Raw genomic sequence first — 15,910 nt, forward strand, 5'->3', positions numbered from 1 at the left:
TAAGAAAGAATTAGCAACCCGAACTTAACTAAAAACTAGAAGTATGGAACAGTTTCTCCAGAAGGGTAAACGTCCTCTGCTTCCTAGAAACACTAAAGAAACTACTGAAATGTGAGCAAACAATGTGTTCTCATGGTCTCTATGGCCATGCTATAATGAATTCATGATATTAATCGTACAACATTTTCAAGATGACTTTAATTTTGTAGCAATGTAGCCTTCTTCGAATAGCTTATTTGTATGAATTTTAACATGGTACAAAAAATCCATGTAGTTTCGACAGGCTCTGAATTATTCATATAGTTACTTCGAAAGTTTGGAATTCATGGGTATCAAGACTTCAAGTCATCTCAAGTTTTAACAAATCACATGAAATCACAACTTCTCATAACAACATATATAAACTAAACATAAAACGATCTCTAATGGGGACATGTGTAAGTAAAAGTAAAAATCAGGTTATTTTATAGATATCAGTATTCCATTACATTTTATTGGCAATGACATGCACCAGTAGCTTTTGATTTACATAATAGGAATTTCTAACGTTGTGTATGTGTGTTTATTTGTTTTGCTTTTGCTCATTTTCTTTACAGGCTTGTAATTTTGTAATAATGTAGTGCTAAATAAATTCACGCTACCGACGAATATAACATTGCAGAAGATAAGATTTATGAAGACTTACTCCTTTCCTGACCAACTGCACAATCATTACAACTACGATGGCAAGTAATGGAGTTATCACCATCATCCAGCCAAGCGCCTGTGCCCAGTCAGGGAATACATAGCTTCCATAGAGTGCTGGGCTAAACCCAATTGCCGACATGATCACTATAAACTGTTCCGCAATGGAAAAAAATAATATTGAAGTTTCTACTACAGTGATTCTTATAAAAATTCACTGTCTTTTAAAATGAAACTGTTACGTCTAATTGCAATAAACTAAAATAAATTACCAGATTGTGTTATGTGGAAAGCAGAATTTTATATCAACTGTTCTTTGTAGTATAAGGGTTCTTCCTGGTAGTAGGAAAATTGCATTGAAATGTTGGCTATTTTTCTCTACCGTTCCTTACACAGTAGATCTATAACAGCTTCGACATTCCTATTGCATGGAATAATATTACAAATGAAAAATGGTTGGTATAAGTTCAAATAATTCAAGGTACATGGTAGAAACAATTACTAGTGACTTGCAGGGATGTGTTTTCTAATCAATTTGTGTATGTTCGTATACTAGCTAATTTAAAAAAAGTTCTTGAGAACAATATCACACCTATTTTTATTAACTCGTTGGTGGAAATCATCATCTGAATACTTCTCTTTACTGCTGGTTAGTCCATTTTATTTTATCTAATTATTAGACAATACTTAAGAACAAAATGTCCAATTAAACTGTTTTAAATGGATAATAAAGTCTATTTAATTTTTACTCTTAAGGATGATGTTTTAAATGAAAAAAATGCCTATAACATATAGTTTATTTATATATATATATTTGTTGCTACTTACAATAATAGATACAGGCGTAAGAAAACACCATGTTATGTACCAATAAATCCAAAATGCAGGACCTTTCTTTCCAAGCATCATTTCTATATCTTTTCTGAAGTTAGTGATTCCTGTAGCAAAATAATAAAACTAAATAAACAAATGAAACTAAAATAAATGATATAACAATACTAAAGATTATAAATAAATGATATAACAATACTAAAGATTATAAATAAATGATGTAACAACACTAAAGATTATAAATAAATGATTATAAATAAATGATGTAACAACACTAAAGATTATAAATAAATGATATAACAATACTAAAGATTATAAATAAAACTTAGAAAATGACATGACAATAATAAATGTCAAAAAAACAGTAAACAGAACCATTTTACTACATTAATGTCTTAATACGACTGTTCAGTCAGTGGGTCTACGGGCATCACATAAAATTACTGTCGGAATTGGTATACAAGGTCTAAATATTATACTTTACACTTTGTAACCAAAATGTTACATTTTAGCTAACCAAATGATTTTTCTTAATTGACGATGTGATGAATCAGAAAAGGACATGCATTGTAATGGTTGGAAATGTGCTTCTTTAGATATTTTCAACTGGATGAGTTCAATTTAAAGCATCAATATCAAGAGGAGCAGCTGTAAAAGGATTTTTGCTTTTTGTCTTTATCCGAACTATGATTTTTTTTTCTACAGATTTAAACGAAATTGTAATCACCAAGTTCTGTAGAGTGTGATTTTTATGTACATTGTAGTAGGACTCACCATAAACATAGCACACACCAATTAGCTCCATCAGAGTAATTATCATAATGTTATAACTTCCAGCATACCAGTCGGATAAGGTCAGTAAGTAAATTCCTCCCTTTGAAGAATAAACTCTCATAACAAAACGTGCATATTAAAGTTTGGTAAAAAAAAATAATAAATGATAAAATGTAATATCGCCATTCCCGGGACAGTTACGTTCCCAGCTAACTGAAAGACGTTTTTTCCTCATATTCTCAAAAATAGTAAGACACGCTTCTGTTTAATTCGTAATAATTTTGGTCAAACGTGGTAATGTTTTCACTATGAAGTTCACTATAATTTCATCAAATTGCAAAAGTTCTACCAATTCTAATGATGAGAAGACCAAGCATATTTGTTTCCATATATGTTTGTAAACGATTTGATGAAGATCATGCTCCCAAGTCAGGGTTTTGATTCCACCCTCGCTCACTCAAATCCCTGACATCACTCATTCATATTTAGCGGGTATCGCCCAGCCAAATCCGATTGGTTGCTTCTCCGGGTTCGAAGCACCAATGAGAATGGATTTGACATAAAAATGTCCGTGGAAAGGTAAACGATGATACGAGTAACTGATAGTTGTAAGATGTCACAAATGATTCAGTATGATCAAAAAATGATAACTGTAGATTCTGTTTAAAGTCTTTAGCGAAAAAAATGACGTTATGTGTATGTAGCCATTTTTAAGTTATATCAAAGAGTTTCTATTACGAGTGATTTGATTGTATTTTGGATCCGGGTTAAATTTAGATAACTCACTAGATGACGCTGGACGATACCCGCTAAATATGAATGAGTGATGTCAGGGGTTTGAGGGAGTGAGGGTGGACTCAAAACCCTGACTTGGGAGGATGGATGAAGATATATCTTGTCTTTCCAGAAAGTGCTCAAAAAGGTTATGTGCAATGAAACGTTTTCAACGTCAGAGATTTTAACAGCTTTAATTGGTTGAATTCATTAAAAGTTTAATCAAATTTGCCAATAGAAAAAAATGTTAAAATAAAAAAAAGTTTCAAGATGTTCAAACAGATCAAAATATTCAGTTTTTAAGGGACTTAAAACGCTTTGCTGCTTTCGTAGTATACTTCATGCAGAAAACATTAATATTTGGTAAAAGATCATAATGAACCGTTGCCTATTATTTTGTAAGTGATAAGCAACACTTTTTACAATGACTGTTCTTGTAATGTAACAATACATTCTTTGCAAAACACAGGTTTTGTGTAAGTATAACCACTTAATCGTCCTGATTCGTAGCTATGTCAGAATCGCAATTTTAAAAACAAATTCATTTTTCGATTTGTTCAATAAATCGTGAATGTTTATAGATCCTAGAATTATAGGATATAAATTTAAAGCAATATTCATACTTTTGTTACTTGTGGTATTCCAAGTAACAGACCAATTACACAACAAATGAAGGTAAACAGCTTCTTCCTCGGTCTCAGTGCATTAGGGAACATATCAACACATCCACTTATGACGGACTCCATCATAGCAAACTACAATAAAAATTGGAACCGCTTGTAATTGTAAATCTTACTACAATATATCATATACAGGAGTTTAGTATTAAATGCAAGGACTTTTTGTATTTTCATAAAAATTCCTGCAATTAATATATATCATCTACCCAGTATCGCATGGCTAATCCTGTATGAAAAACCCGAGGCACGATTTTCCCCCATTCATTTTAATACATCTCTCTTTCTACAAAAGTATATTGATTCTTTTTCCTTTTTCTTAAATGAAAAGCATCGATGAAAACGATTCTTTTTTTGTATGTACTGTCACTTAAATAACTTGCAAAATTACCACAGCTCACAATTAAACTCACAATGAACATGAAGTTCAAGATATTATTAGCTGTAATTTAATTAAGAGTTGGCGTAAAGAAATCATTTCAACCCAATTCGCCGACTACTGTTCCTCGTGGCTAATATAGATGTTTTACGGTGAAACAGCAAGTGATGTGGATTTTGCTACGTATCACAGCCAATGGTGTATATAAACATACCGAAACAAATTATACACCAAGGGTTGTGAACGATTAACCCAAGATTAAGCCCCAAAAAATTACATAGACTTGTATGGAATAATTTGCCTGAATGTTTATATCTGCAATAAATACGTGATATATTATTATATTATTATTTATTGTGATCACAGATAAAAACATTTTGAATTTGTCAGGGAACCAGGGAATTCATAGTGGTTCGTAGCATGCGTGGCGGAATATGATCTGTAATAAAGCAGACATAGATATCAAAATTATTAACAAGTTCATAATCCCTGCTATCGTAGAGCAGCGTCACAGTCACTATAACAATATGTTCACTATAAAAACGGTATTTCAGCATGACGTACGTTCTTTTCAGTTGCAATCTTCTTTCCTTCTTCACTCTTTTCGATGATATGAACAACTCGATGTTAATTTACTTGTGGTATCAATGAATATCGTGAGTATAATATTATGAATAATGCGTTAAAGTAAAAATGTGATCAATCATATTTTTGCCTTTTTACGACCTTTTTAACTGGTTTAATTCATTGTAAAGAACATGGCCAGTGTCTTTAACCGTACATACACCTCTTTATGGGATAAAAAGATAACGAACCTGACTGTCCAATCCAAGCGTGAATAACATGAAGAAAAACAGGAATGCCCACAGAGGAGCAATGGGCATTCTAACTATTCCTTCTGGGTAGGCTATAAAAGCCAGCCCTGGTCCTAAAATATCAAGGTCATGTTCAAGCTTGGTAAAGAACGCTACCCAAAAACGGGTATAATTTTAAACAAAACAGCAAAACAGGAGATTAATCAAAAGTTGAAGGCGGCTTCCAATATTAAAAAGATAGATTTTCACAATATGCTTAAAAACAAAATGTTCATGTTACTTAAGTGTGTAGTACAAGAATTCCATTGATCATTTTCTTTTGTTCTACTATGTTACAGAGCTGAATAAACTGTTAGTTTAGTATATCTATTAGGGACAAGCTCGATGGTTAATATTTCAAAGTCGTGATTACAAACTGTTAACAATATAGAACGTTATGACATAAATGTCCACAGGCAGGCAAGCTATTATCATTGTCTCTTTCGACTGAACAGATTTGTATTTTGCATTACTATCTTGTTTATAGCAAAAATAAAAGACAGAGCACTTGGCTTAAATAGTTACAAACCTGCGTCGACAACTTCGCTCACTTCTCTGTTGAGCTGAGTAGCCATAAAACCGAGAATTGAAAACACAGCGAATCCTGCGAAGACACTGGTGCCACAGTTTATTATTGCCACGATAAATGTGTCCCTAAAAATAAATATACAATACGTTAATACTTTTTAAACCTACAGTTAACAAGAGGCTCCCAGGAGCCCGAATCCCTCAACTGGTTAAATTTTGTCTTTTAGTGGCAACAAACGTAACAAGAAGTTGTCTAACAATTCTGACTCAAAAAGACTTTGGTAGGACTTATCATATAGACAATTATATGGCTGAACAGATTAAAATGAAAATGTGACCACAGATAGATCTCATCATGCTGAACACTTTTACTCTATGTCAGAGTTTGGATAACAATTGATTTATCAAATTTTAATTAGATTGTTCACGATCATGCTGAAATACTAGACCTACACTATCGAACTCTTGCATACATTTTTCTTGCTTGACTTTGTGATGGGGATGATTCGGCGACACAGAAGAGATTAATTATAATGAAGCATATTCTTCCTAAGTTGAAATCAATGATACGGCCATGGTCGAAGGCCATGTGAGATATTGCCATCACTTGGCGTCCGTCGTCGTCGTCCATTAACAATTTTTGAAAAATCTTCTCTGAAACTACTGAGCGGAATTATATGAAACTTTGCACATATATTCCTTAGGGTATCTTGCACAAAAGATGTGTTTAGATTTTTGATCCGTCAAAAAACATGGCCGCCATTAACATAGGGTCGGACTGTAATTTTTCACATATACCTCCAAAACCGTTAGGTTTAGCTAAATTCTAACACGAGTAAAAATGTGCAGCATGATGAGATCTATCTGTGTATACTTATATGTTGCAAGGTAATTTAAATTATGAAGTTAAGCAGGAAGGGGGTTTTAGTCTTATTACTTGTATTCATCAAATTGACAATAAAATGTCTCAACTAAAGCCAATGTATCCTTAGATTTGTAGTTGCACACTAAATCAAGTAAATGGTTCACAGTGAAAAAAATCTTAATCGCCTCCTTCACGATCATTGTGAGTTTAATTCGGTATTTTTATACAGTTTATCAAAATAAATGACAATAAATACTAATTTTAGATGTAATTCCACAATTGTTAATCCTTCATTGCCTGGAAAATTGTATAAATCTTGATAAAATGTATTTTTTTCCATTATGTAGAACTATTTATCAAAACCAATGTAACGTCACTTCATATCCCTTGTAATAGGTGACATTTCTCTCGCTTGATAGTGTGACCCATAACAGTAATCTTGGATAATTATGGGTGTGGCCTTAAAAATGTACATGTACACAAATAAAGCACAGAATATGAAGACAATGGTTGCAGGATAAATACCTAGAATCGGAGATAATATAAATCATGTACGAATGTGTGACTTGAATGAGTCTACTTCAACGTCAAACAGTATGTAATGGTCGGATTTTTGAGGACTTAATGTAAATTTCAGTATGGTATTATTTATTAATATTACACATGAATTGGTATGATTTCCTGACAAGGAAGTCCTTTTCAAGATTTGACTCATGTTGTAAGAAGATTTCTATTGATCTGAAGATGAAACGTTGATCTGTCATTTTACAAAAATTATCTGAATGGGCAAGGTATTAAAACTCTAGTTCGGCCGTCGTTTACTAACATTTACAGCAAACATAATAAATTATTGACACTTTTCCTTTTTTTTTGTTTTTAATTTAGGGTTAGATGATTTTTCTAGTATTTTTTCGCATAACTTACCTTGCTGTGTTGTTTTTGAAATTGTTGTAGCTAGCAAATGTGAGTAGTCCTCCCCATCCTGGGCCTAGTGAATAAAATATCTGTGTTGCTGCATCTCCCCACACCTATAACAAAATAGCTTTGTAATTATTTCACTCGAAACTTTCAAACGCAACTAAATGCAAAAAATCGTTTTGCAGTTGTTTCTCTCCAAACCTTGAGCTATAACAATATAGCTTTGTATCTCCTAAAATAAAAGTGTTCCATATCCTTAATACTAATTGTTTCACCATCAAAATTAAAAATGGCGTGTATGCATTTGTTTTAATATCTTTTGTGGTAATATGTAAATTAAAGATACTTTTAGGATAAATACATTTGGGATATCATTTAAAGATGGTTATATCCTAACCAGACAAACACTATATCAGAACCATCACGTCTGCCTGTCTGTCTTGCGTCTATTGTATGCACAATTGGTATTGATAATTTTTTTTATAAAAGGTAAGGCATTATACGTTTAGTAGATATGTGTAAAGGAAGAGGATTTTATGGGTGCAATGTCTGCAATCCAACTGTTTTGTTATGTTAAAACACCTAAGGAGAACTGCTCATATACCGCTCTATTGATTTCAATGAAACTTTAATGGGGTACATACGTAGGCTTTACATTTAAATTTGCATGAAGGAACATATCTAATGTTTGACGTATTTTAGATGTTTAATTCTCGTTTAATGCAGCTTCTCATATACTATTAAATAGATTTGTTCTTGAATTTTAAATGAAGGCTTGGGCGATATCATTCTTCAAGTGAGCTTACTAATTGGTTTTATGTGCATTTGTACAAACCGGATACGAAGTTAGCTATTTCTGTTAAAAAGTATAACCTAAACTAAGTTGAATATATTTTTCCTCTCTCTCGTAATTACTACTGTCTACCTTAGGCTCTAATAGTTTGTCCCACTTTGCTGTCATATAGAATTCTATTCCTTTCTCATGACCATCCAACGTTAATCCACGGATCAACAGAGCTGTCAGAACAAAGTATGGAAAAGTAGCTGTAAAGTACACCACCTGAAAAACAAACGGAATAGGGAATAAGAATGAAAACTTTAGTGCCAGATTATATATGGCTTTATAATTATGTACACCAACTTACTTTGCCAGAAGACTTGTTAATCAAAACACTTTATTGCACACCAAACTTTGACAGATGATATATATCTTGTAAATTATGTACAGCAACTTACTTTGCCAGTTGATGTATATCTTGTTAACTATGTACAGCAACTTACTTTGCCAGTTGATTTATTCCTTGTCAATTTTGTACAGCTACTTACTTTGCCAGATGATATATATCTTGTTAATTTTGTACAGCAACTTACGTTGCATGAAGACTTGTTAATTTTAACACTTGATTATGCACCAACTTACTTTTCCATATGATATACTAGTATGCCTTGTTAATTATGTATAACAATTTACTTTGCCAGAAGACTTGTTAATCTAAACACTTGATTGTGCACCAACCAACTTACTTTGCCATATGATATACTAGTATGTCTTGTATATTATGTCTAAAAACTTACTTTGCCAGATGATATTAGTCTTATTAACTATGTACAATAACCTACTTTGCCAGGTAATATATCACATTTTATTGTTAAATAAAATAATTTATGTTGTCTGATTATATTGGTATTTAAGGGAGGGGAACTACATGTATGGTAATTTATGGTAATTAATTGTTGAGAAGGGAATAATATGTATGCAGTGTTCTCTGGGGAGGGATGGTGAGTTCTATTTTTAGATATATATGTGTTGTGACGTGCTTTTGGGGAATTTATTATTCATCTGTAAGTATTGGAAAGGCATTTTTATTGCTTAAAAATACTTTCAATAAGAAAACTTGGAAAAATACTAAAATTATAAATTAACAATACTTAGTTGACCATCATCTACGAGATGATGTCATTAATTTCTCACTATTATTGCGAAAAGGTCACGCATTTTTTTCCTCAGCATTGAATTGACTCTCCTCCACCCCAAACCTCCCCCTTTTTAATGTTCAATATCTTGTTACTTATATGTGGCCGTTTTTAAGTGCCACACTTTTTGTACCACAATTTAGTATTTGTAATAGGGAGCTTAGTTATAATGTTTTAATATTGAAGTCTCCCTGTTTGTAACATTTTTCTGTTTTATAACTTTGTTCTGATTTCGTCATTCTCATAAATGGCCTTCAGTTAGATATTAGGTAAGTAGGGTTGCTCTGGTTCTCAGTGAAAAAGGACATCAAAAATGTCTTGTTAATTATGTACACCAACTTACTCAGCAAGAAGATCTGTTTATCAAAACACTTTATTTCATACCAACTTACTTTGCAAAATTTTAAATGTCTCGTTTATTATGTACACCAACTTACTTTTCCAAAAGACTTCTTAGTAAAAACATTTTATTATATAAATAGCAGTGATTTGTTTCCAGTGGAATTAATTTTAATAATTCACACTGTGAAATAAATTAGGTAATTTCACTCTCAGAATTTCTCCCGCCAAAACGTCACAACTTTCAATTCGCCAATCACAGAATTTAAAATTCATGTTGTCCATATCGATTAAATTATAAAGACAATCTATATAATAAAATAGATAATCAATTGCATAGTTATCGTGAATAACAAAAAAAAATGATTACTCGTGCCAAGAACGCTTGAGGATTTCACTCTTGCACAGAACAAGTTCCGCATTGAATTTCGTTAAATCTAAGCGTTCTTCGGCACTCGCGATAATATTTTGGTTATTCACTCTTTCCAATTAATCATCCTATTATCATTGTACATAAACTTACTTTGCCAGAGGACTTGACTCCTTTAATGATACAGAAAAAGATAACCGCCCAAGCCAGAGTGAGGCATATAACAAGCTTTAAGCTTACACCGCCAAGGTCATCTAAACCACCAGATTCGTGAAGTCGCAGAACATACCTCCTGATATGACAAGATACGAATAGCTAGTTGATTAGTTTATTTTATGTCAGAACATTACACTGTGCAGTGCTTGATGCCAATTGCATCCAGACGTTATATCTACACGTACTATCACAATGATTACATGAATTAGAAATGTTGTATTAAATAAAAACAAATTATTGATGCATCTAAAATTGCTATCTTTTGAAATCGCTTAAAAAGAAATGTTTAAGCATTTTCAGTTAAATTTATGTGCAAAGTTTTGAACTTTTAGTATCAGACCAATTCATTCATTATTTGATGTTGGAATTGTAAAATGGAAATATATTTTTGATACAATTCAACTTACTCCCAAAATTCCTCGCTCGGTACTTTCAAATCCAAATTACACGAGGTTGTGTTATGTATCAGAACATCATTTGGAATATCCATGTATGTTGAGAGAGTAATTCCAGTGACGGATAAATTTGGAAGCAGTTTATTTAAACAGTTTGTATCTTTCAACCCTGTTAAGATAAAATGCTTTCATTATTCGTTATTTTGGTGCAGTGTAGTAAAAAAAATATGATACAACAGTTCGAAAGTGACGTGAATGCTTTCGATTAAAACGTAACAAAAAATCTGTAAATTGTTGGTTTTTATTTCAAGACATTACAGATTTCCTTGTGGTTGGAGTCATCGTGAGTGCGTTATATTTCAATAATTGAAACAAGAATGGATATGGTGATACGCATCAAATACAAAATAAGTAAGATATAAGATGATAAAAGATAGATTGTCAAATGGAATACACAACAATATTGAGACAGAGTTATATAGACAATAACAGTGCAATGACTTGACATATAACTAATATACGGATCATGAAGGTTAGAACCACGAGAAAATTCGAGTCTTTGTCGAGACACAACTCACAAAATAACATTCCGATTCCCCCTATCGATGAAAATGGTTAGTGCTCTGGAAGAGTCTGATTCGCCCACCCTGCAAACCAAGCTATATTAACTAAGTAAGTAACGGTATTATGATTTGTTACCATGTTTGACAAAAAAAAAAAAACAAATCGCTGAAAAAAAAGACATAAATTGAGGAATGCTGTAAGTTCAAAAGAGCATCTAAGGCACTGTAAAATGTTGAAAAAACGTGAACAGGGGTCTCCCTATGCCCTGTTATTCAACCAGGTCTGAGAGGCACTAACCCAGTATAGATTTGCTGAAAAAGAACATAAAATGAAGTTGAACCACGGCTATCCAAAACTGTCATCATCGCCAATCATATCAGGAGATCATGTTTACTACATAAACCAATTATCGTTGAATTGAAAGTAAGTGTAAAAGTATGTGTATGTAATGGACGCCGATAACGATCTTTCGTCATCACCATTCAACTTTAAACACTTAGTTTCCTAAAGAAAACAAAAATCAGTGGAATGTCTGCAACCTGTGAAAATGGTCACAAAAGGCAGCCATTCTGATTATGGCCGCCTAAAAATGATTTCAATACTGCCGTGCGGTCAACTCAGTGTATCATGTTTATCTTATGAGTAGCTTCCATTTTCATAATTCTTCTATAGTTGAGGAATAAATTGCAAAAAAACATTTTGATCCCTATGTTATATTTTTAGTAACGACGGCCATGTTTTTTGACCGATGAAAATTTTAAATGATCAGTTTGTAGAGGAACCCCTACATGTCAACTAATATCAAATTTTGTTGCAATAGGTTTCAGAGAAAGAGTAATCAAGGGAACCAAAGTAATAGCCGTAATCAAAAGAATGTATTCCAGGGACAAAGACCAGACATGGACAACAGACATACACAACAAAGAACATAAAGTAACTAAAATCATACATACAAAGTAACAAAAGTAAATGAGCAACTCGGACTCCACTAAAAACTAGGAGCATGGACCAGGTGCACCGATAGGGTAAGCGTCCTCTGCTTTTCGAGAAACACCCGCCGAGTTGCTCATAAAAAGTCAAGTCCGGGGTAGACAAACGAGGAAAGGAAAACTATGATCCGTTGAATAAATTAGTTTTCATGGTGCTGATGGATACACCATAACGATCCACGAATTTATGATGACGACCATAAAACTTCTGTAGTGATGACTTCAATCTTGGAGCAACATAACCCTGTTGTAGAAGCCTATTTGTTAGAGTTCTAGCGCGATACAAAAAGTATGCGTAGTTTCGGCAGGCTCTGGCATAACGTATGAGTTGTGATATGAACACTCCATACGCAGGAGCCGAAGGGATATTGCCACAGATGAAAGGAAAGTTGATAATTCTGAATGAAAAGTCATCACGTTTGTCGTAAAGTTTGGTCAATAGTTTTTCTATACCATCGATTTCTAAGAGAGTTGTATACGCGAACAACGGCAAAAAATCTGTTTAGGGGTCATAAATCCTACAACAGCCAACAAATCATTTAGATTCCGGCGAAGGTCCTTCTTCTGATGGTGGACAATATTACTCTCCATCAGAGTTTTGCCCAATTCAACAGTTTTTGAGTAATTTGCCAAAAAAAAAACTGTATTTTGAACCTTATGTTCTATTTTTAGTAACAGCGGATATATTTTTTCACCAACCAAAAATCCCTAAAAATACAGTAATTCCGTACAATAGATTCTTAGGAGAAGATTTTTAAATTATCAACATCAAAAATGTCAAAAAATCTTCATGCTGAATACTTTTAACCATGTCAGAATTTGGTTAAACTTAACGTTTTGGAGATATATGCAAAAAAAATATGCTGTCTGACCCCTATATTCTATTTTTGTAATGGTGGTCATGTTTTTAAGAGATCAAAAATTCGAACGATCGTTTTGTGCAAGATACTCTAGGGAACAATCATTTTAACTTTCATCAAAATCTATGCAGTGTTTCAAAGGAGAAGATGTTTGAAGAAATTGTTAACGACGACGGACGCCAAGCGATGGCAAGAGCTAAACGGGATTCAGTTTTTAAGTTTTTAAGTAAAGGCGCAATTAGGAGTCGAACATCACTATTTGTGAAAACATCGTTCGAAGAAACAATAATATGAAAATCGTGTTCTTTAGGTATAAATCTATTTGATAAACCCATCGAATTTTGTTTGAAAGAATGTGCTTTATATACTGAATTGCTGGAAAAACACATTTTTTATTAAGTACCTGCAAGTTTTATCATATTTTCGTAACCGAGTTTTGTAACAGTGAAAAGAAATGTTTGGAAGTTATGTCAACTTCAGTTCTTCTGGGAATATAGTTTTCGAAGTTAGGATTATTTACGGCCGAAATATCATCAAGATATCTAAAAGCATTGTTGAATTCATGCAAAAGATCATTTATTGTAGGATCCTTAAAGACTGAATCAATGAACAATGATTAGCTACAATAAGGAAACCGGCTATGACAGGAGTACAATCAGTGGACTGGAATAACAACAACCTTCTGTAAAGAGCATTATCGAATCCAATATAGATATTGTCAGTTAAAAAATCAAAGCATTGATCATATCTAGACATGTCAAATTTATGTATTTACCCCGCCTTAAATCAGTGAAAAAATGTATTGTATTCATTTCAAAAACTGAATTGACAGCTATATTTATCCAAGAACCATTCATTTGTTTAAATATGGCAACGCTTTTTGTGAAGGAAGTCTATTTATAGACTGAACTTGACTTAGACAACGTCGGCAACCAAATTACGTAACCATAGTAAACATCTCTACATATAACTACCAAAATAACACTACGCGGGTTATTCTCTTTGAAAGTTTACGTAAAAATATCGTTCCGCCACCGATCATACTCCATGTAAAAATACGATGTTTACTTTACGTACGTACATGGGCGTATAACATTTATTAAAGACATTTAATATGACTGTGTTGAACTACATATTTCAATGATTATATGATATTAACTATTTAAATTTTGACGCAGAGAGCTGGACTATTTTGTTAAATTGACCCGAACATTCGCATAGAGGAAAGCTCAATCGAGATTTGCCAGTTTATTTCTCTCGACCTGGCCCTATTAATAAGGGTGTGGGGAGCTTCTAATGATGGATTTTCGGAGCTGCAATGTACACTTTTTGTGTTGTAAGTATAGATTACAGTGGCGGATCCATGGGAGGGTGAATGGGGTTGGTACCCCTCCTTTTAATTGGAAAATTTCATGTGTGTTTAATTTGATCCCAGGAATTTACCTTCTGTACATAAAATGCACTTTGTACATGTATGTTAAGTACTACATGTACATGTACATAAATAAAATAAAAAAAGTAAACACACATGCACACATACATACATACATACATGTAGCATGTACACCGCTGAGTATCAAGAAATCATACTTAATAACTAATTTGTTGGATTACTTTTGTATCATACTTCTCATGATTAACACGCAAAATTTTTAAAAATTGCAATTTTCAATTTTCTAAGCGGGGGCCCGCCTCCCCCCTTGGATCCGCTGCTGATTGACCAGCATTATCCACTGTGGGAATATTGACCAAGTGGTTCAAAAACCAGTAAAAACGTGGCACTGTTATAACCACCCAACCTTTATTTTTGCAGGCTTTGTACAAAATTTCATGTACATGTTACAATATTTCCCAACAAGAGGAGGTTTCTACATATCATTTGGTAAAAATACGTGTATATTTTCATGAATTTACATTGTAACATTTTGCATATATCAGACATTATGATTTTTCCCCTTGATTTCTTCTTAGTGGTTATCACTTAAAAGTTTCACTAGATAAAGTGAGAAGAAAGCACCTCTTAATAAAAAAAAAAACTATACAAACATGAAGCCTGGTTTCTTAGCACTAAGTCTTATATATTTATAAAACATAGAAGTTACTTGTATTGTAATCTTACACATATTTGTGAAACAATTATGCAGAAAAAAAATGAAAGAAATGCATATATATTATTGAAGGCAGACAGGTATAAAACACTCAGCCAAAGCACAATAGTGATTCATCATAAAAAGTGGTAGTCATGGGGTATGGTTTTACTAGTAACTTCTTTGTTTTTGGAGAGGAAAAAAGATTTATTTATACTTAAGGTGCATTTGCGATAAAGACATCATATTCCCTGTATTCACCACACCTCTATATCATTGACTTTCCAACTTAATTGGAATCTTAAATTGTTCAAGTCTATGAGGTACAAAGTTGTTTTTAGTTTAAAGATTTTTAAACCGCATAACAGTGTTTAGAACAAGTCTGTGTTCCTTATTTGAATTGAAAAATTTCTAAAGAAAGGTAATTATTTCTTGTAAATATGTGCACAGTTTCGACGAGTTAAAAACAGGCCTAATTTAGATAACAGTGGCAAGGACAAATTTTAGTTTTAATTTATTACAAAAAAATCCACATCAAAGTAAGCACAAATAAGGAGAAGTCTGTTGCTCATTTCTCCCTTTAGATTAGGCCCTTGTTCAACTACCCCCAGTCTGCGGGATTCATTTCTACTTCATGCATCTCCAAACCTACGGTAAATTTTAATTTGTGGTTCCACTCGTGCTTTGAAAATTCATCAAATATTCATAATCCGGGATTCTCAGTGGAATTAATGTTTTGTAAGAAATGCTAATTTAAGTGTAAAGTATTTTGAAGAATTTGAAGACATAAACGTACGTGTACAGCCAAGAATACCAAAAGCAATAGTACAAT

The 15,910-nt window shown here is 32.8% G+C and overlaps 1 protein-coding gene across 2 annotated transcripts in view; it reads right to left on the reverse strand.

Annotated features, from left to right (window-relative positions):
- LOC148605567 (sodium- and chloride-dependent glycine transporter 1-like) overlaps nt 1-15,910 on the reverse strand; it is a 32,982-nt gene that overhangs the window by 2,026 nt on the left and 15,046 nt on the right. For both annotated transcript variants that reach the window (XM_088550301.1, XM_088550302.1), the window contains 10 exons: nt 10,591-10,747; nt 10,121-10,259; nt 8,210-8,344; nt 7,291-7,394; nt 5,503-5,627; nt 4,935-5,047; nt 3,687-3,818; nt 2,290-2,389; nt 1,513-1,622; nt 686-838 (listed from right to left, as the gene is read on the reverse strand). In XM_088550301.1, the coding sequence (XP_088406427.1) occupies nt 686-838; nt 1,513-1,622; nt 2,290-2,389; nt 3,687-3,818; nt 4,935-5,047; nt 5,503-5,627; nt 7,291-7,394; nt 8,210-8,344; nt 10,121-10,259; nt 10,591-10,747 (1,268 nt within the window). The remainder of the gene's footprint in view (nt 1-685; nt 839-1,512; nt 1,623-2,289; nt 2,390-3,686; nt 3,819-4,934; nt 5,048-5,502; nt 5,628-7,290; nt 7,395-8,209; nt 8,345-10,120; nt 10,260-10,590; nt 10,748-15,910) is intronic.

The sequence above is a fragment of the Perna viridis genome, chromosome 10 (assembly GCF_037379345.1).
Source record: "Perna viridis isolate PV_CMFRI_1.1 ecotype Kerala chromosome 10, ASM3737934v1, whole genome shotgun sequence".
Taxonomy (NCBI): domain Eukaryota; kingdom Metazoa; phylum Mollusca; class Bivalvia; order Mytilida; family Mytilidae; genus Perna; species Perna viridis.